The following is a 4,317-nucleotide window of genomic DNA, read 5'->3' on the forward strand; positions in this document are numbered from 1 at the left end:
GATGATTGATTCGGTCTAACAGCTCAATATAATAAAATTAATCATTAGCAATCGTTCGTTTTGGTGACAATGACACCGAAAGTTAGCCCTTAATTAAAATAGCAACAAAAATGAATTCACCTACTACTACTAAACTTTCTCCAAAAAGAGATTATAATCTGCATATAGTTGATCACATTTAAAATACTCAGCAGTATTAGCTTGAAACACAAACATAAAAACTTATCACTAATTTAATTTCCATTAATTCCCTAATCTGTTTCCCTTTCAATCATATTAGTACTAATAAAGATAAAACGAGATAAAAAATTCCATGACCTTAATTTGACTTCACTTTCTATTAAACAAGTTTCTCCCTCTGACATCAAATTCTCATTGTTTGGCATTTTGTTTCTCTCTCTCTCTAGATCCTGGTTTCCTAAAATTGGAAGCTATGCGCCATTTTCTATGAATCCACAACCTTGGAATTCCAAAAGCATCTTTTTTTAATCCTCCCGCACTTGGATTTGTTGTTATTTGAACAAAACAAAGCAGTATTTCTGTTTTTTTCTTGAGATGAGTTGCAGCCTTTCCTGAAAAAAGTACTATGAGAGGAACCTCGCCTACTTCGCTAGAGTCCAGGCATAGGCTCTCTTTCAATAAGTAAGGCTCAATTTATGCTCAATTTTTTCTACATTCTGACCGCTACTTGCGTTTCTTCGACAGTTTATGCTCAGTTTTTTAATCGATTTCGTCTTGGCGTTGTTGATGATTTTGGTTATGTAGATATGTCGATTTCGCATTTACATCTTGTTTTCTTTGGGTTTAATTGCTGCTTTTCTGCACTTCATTCCGAGATGTTTGCTTTTAGTTGTGAGTGGAATTAGATCGTCGGTTTAAGGATTTTTTGATATTATGTTATTTAAATGAGCAGAGGCAATGGCGGTGGCCAGTGGTGGCTGAGATTGTCGGTGTGAATATAATTGTGGGGTTTTGAAGCTAATGAGCTATTTTTTATGGATTTTGATGATTGGTTGGTGAAAAGTAGTTCAGAGCTTGGAGGGTTGGAGATTTCTGGTTCCTAAGTTTTCTTGTTTGAGACTATAAAAGGTTATCCTGGTTTAGGTGCAGTTTAGGTGTTGAACTTTTCAATGTGCTGTTCTTGACAATAGTTTATTGAGGATTTTGTTGTATGCCTTGTTAGGTGCATTTTACAAGTTATTAGTAACATTGGTGGAACTTACTTTTCATTGTTGACTATTACCAATCATTTAGATGAGTAGAAGTGATGTTGGTGGTTCATAATTTTGTTAAATATTTGGTCACTAAGCTGGCTACTTTCCTACTAGATGAGGTGGTTGAAGATTAGTGGACTGCCACACTGTCTCATTTGAAAGATTTGGGTTTGGGGGTTGGAGAGATTATGATGTTTTATGGTCAGGGATAAGAACATCCGGACTTAAAATAAATTCATTGATCTGTCGACTCAACAGATTTTGTTACAGCTTCTTTTAGGTTCATAGGTTTTGTTTTAAAGCTCCAACTCATTTGACTGTTGTTCGTACGTAGAAATCCTTCGTCTCTAGCTGTAATTGAATCACATGTGTTTGCTGGGATTCAATGACGATGCAAAGATACACTGATGATCAGTATGTCACCTTAGATATCCATTGTGCTCTAAGATGGCTTGATACTTTCAACTCCACCCCTTTTGAATTTGTTTCTAGTTCTATATCTGATCTACCTTCTAGTTCTATATCTGATCTACCCTTGTTGCTGTGGTTTTTTTCAGTGAGGATACAAGCAAAAGAAGGTTTCTTAGAAGTAGAGTATTTAAAGATGGGGAACGATCCCTTTATCGATCCAGTATGGACAGGATATCGAGCTTCAAGTTCTCCACCTTGAAGGCTGTGATGGTCATCATCATAATTGGAGCATTTTTCACAATTCTACGTTCTCCGTCAATTCGTGATTCAGATCACATGTCTCGTTCTCGATATAGGTATCATATCCTGTTTACTCATCATTCCTTAAATCGTGTTATTATCTGGAACAGTGGTAACGGCTGGATGAATTTTCTTTCTGCTTTTCTAACTGTAGTCAAACTCTTTCATTGTGATGCTTTATTGAAGGTCAAATTTGGCTGATAGATTTGGCATAGATCAAAGTTACACATCACATTTAAATATCGACTGGGATGAAGCATCGGCAGCAATGGAGAGACTGACCGACAGGGACGAGTATAAGGGAGTAGGATTGCTGAATTTCAACGAGGAAGAAATTAGTCAGTGGAAGCAGTTGCTACCGGATGCAGAGCATATCGTGCTTTTCACAGATTATGCCTCTCCCAATGTTACTTGGGAAACATTATATCCAGAATGGCTAGATGAGGAAGAAGAGTTCGATGTTCCCACTTGTCCTTCTTCACCCAGAATTCACTACCCGGGCAAACCACGGTTGGATCTTATTGTGGTGAAGCTTCCGTGTGATAAATCCAAGCAAAACTGGGCAAGGGACATAGCTCGTTTCCACTTACAACTTGAAGCTGCAAGGGTTGCTGCAATGGCCAAGGGGTATCATCCTGTGCATGTTATTCTTATCACCGAGTGTTTCCCGACCCCTAATCTGTTTACTTGCAAAGAGCTGATTGTAAGGGAAGGAAACATATGGCTGTATAAGCCCAATTTGAATAAACTGAGAGAAAAGCTCAACCTTCCAGTCGGGTCATGCGAACTTGCAATTCCTCTTACGAGCGAAGGTTAGTTCAAATGTTGTAGTGTCGTATGTAACTCATTTGAGCATGTGTGTTTGTAGCAGCATGTTCTTGAGCTTATAACTTGTATATGTGCAGAAAATTGGAACTCGGGTAATGCAAGGCGAGAAGCATATGCAACTATTCTGCACTCAGCTCACGTCTACGTCTGTGGGGCGATTGCTGCTGCTCAGAGCATCCGTATGGCAGGTTCGACTCGTGATCTTGTGATACTTGTCGATGAAAGTATAAGCGACTACCACAGGGGCGGCCTTGAGGAGGCTGGGTGGAAAATCCATACGATTCAAAGAATAAGAAATCCAAAGGCAGAACGAGATGCCTACAATGAATGGAACTACAGCAAGTTTCGTCTTTGGCAGTTGACAGATTACGACAAGATTATATTCATAGATGCTGATCTGTTAATTCTGAGAAACATCGACTTCCTCTTCAAGATGCCAGAGATAACAGCCACAGGAAACAACGCGACCCTCTTCAACTCAGGGGTGATGGTTATTGAGCCATCAAACTGCACGTTTGAGCTGCTGATGGACCACATCAACGAGATTGAGTCGTACAACGGTGGAGACCAGGGGTATTTGAATGAGATCTTCCCATGGTGGCATCGGATCCCTAAACACATGAATTTCTTGAAACACTTTTGGATTGGTGACGAGCCAGAGAGGAAAGAGATGAAGACGCGTCTGTTTGGTGCTGATCCGCCAGTGCTATACGTGCTTCACTATTTGGGGATGAAACCATGGCTGTGTTTCAGGGACTATGACTGCAACTGGAACGTGGACATATTGCAGGAATTTGCAAGCGACGTGGCGCACAGGACATGGTGGAAGGTCCATGATGCAATGCCGGAGAAGTTACAGAAGTACTGCTTGCTTCGATCGAAGCAGAAGGCAGCGTTGGAGTGGGATCGCAGGCAGGCTGAGAAAGGTAACTACAGCGACGGGCACTGGCAAATTAAGATACAGGATCCGCGGCTGACGACCTGCTTCGAAGATTTCTGCTTCTGGGAAAGCATGTTGTGGCATTGGGGGGACAAGAACTGGACGGACAACTCCACGGCGACTCTGCCCCCGCCGCCACCATCTTCTGCTCAAACAGCTTCTTTATAATCTTTGGCTTATTTTTTCATTTTTTCACTTCTTTTTTCCTTTTACACCTTGAATTCTTTTTCTGTATGTCGTCTGGCCTGGCAGAAAATCCGACGGTTTATACTAGTAGCATGCATATAACACAATACTGCTTCTCATCACTATTTTACAAATTAATACTCCATCCATTTTATTGTTTTGTGAGTAAAGTAGAGAGAATAAAGTAAGAAAGCGGAAAAAAGTAGAGAGGGATGTTTCTATACATAAAAATGTGTCATTTAGAGCATCGGCGGATCTAGGTGGGGTCGCTTGGGGTTGGCCGACCCCACCAATCCCTCCGAAGTGCCGCCGGAGTGCTTCTTTCATTGGCCCTTCGACCCCGCGACGCATGTGCCTCTGACCCTGTTCCAAGTAGGGAGAGCTAACAAGGCTGAGTAAGAAATGAGAAATTGAGGCAGCGGCGACGTGAAATGAAGA

General features: G+C 41.1%; 1 protein-coding gene across 2 annotated transcripts; it reads left to right on the plus strand.

The window, feature by feature from the left end:
- Positions 1-354: 354 nt before the first annotated feature.
- Positions 355-4,033, plus strand: LOC125224407 (putative UDP-glucuronate:xylan alpha-glucuronosyltransferase 3). Of its 2 annotated transcripts, none has more exons than XM_048127802.2 (4): positions 355-642; positions 1,772-1,981; positions 2,112-2,737; positions 2,831-4,033. In XM_048127802.2, the coding sequence occupies exons 1-4, from the start codon at positions 587-589 to the stop codon at positions 3,859-3,861; spliced, it is 1,923 nt and encodes a 640-aa protein (XP_047983759.2). In that variant the 5' UTR covers positions 355-586; the 3' UTR covers positions 3,862-4,033. The 2 variants fall into 2 exon arrangements, with proteins under 2 accessions (XP_047983759.2, XP_047983760.2); XM_048127803.2 differs by lacking the exon at positions 355-642 and adding an exon at positions 1,234-1,628.
- The last annotated feature ends 284 nt before the right edge of the window (positions 4,034-4,317 follow it).

The sequence above is a fragment of the Salvia hispanica genome, chromosome 1, assembly GCF_029641045.1.
Source record: "Salvia hispanica isolate PSC_SH4W2 chromosome 1, Shi_PSC_v1, whole genome shotgun sequence".
Lineage (NCBI taxonomy): Eukaryota > Viridiplantae > Streptophyta > Magnoliopsida > Lamiales > Lamiaceae > Salvia > Salvia hispanica.

Excerpts from the sequence above, each read along its gene's own strand:
- LOC125224407 (XM_048127802.2), top strand. The coding sequence starts at position 587 with ATGAGAGGAACCTCGCCTACTTCGCTAGAGTCCAGGCATAGGCTCTCT. Across the intron at positions 643-1,771 it reads CATAGGCTCTCTTTCAATAA|TGAGGATACAAGCAAAAGAA; the intron begins GTAAGGCTCAAT and ends GGTTTTTTTCAG. Across the intron at positions 1,982-2,111 it reads ATGTCTCGTTCTCGATATAG|GTCAAATTTGGCTGATAGAT; the intron begins GTATCATATCCT and ends GCTTTATTGAAG.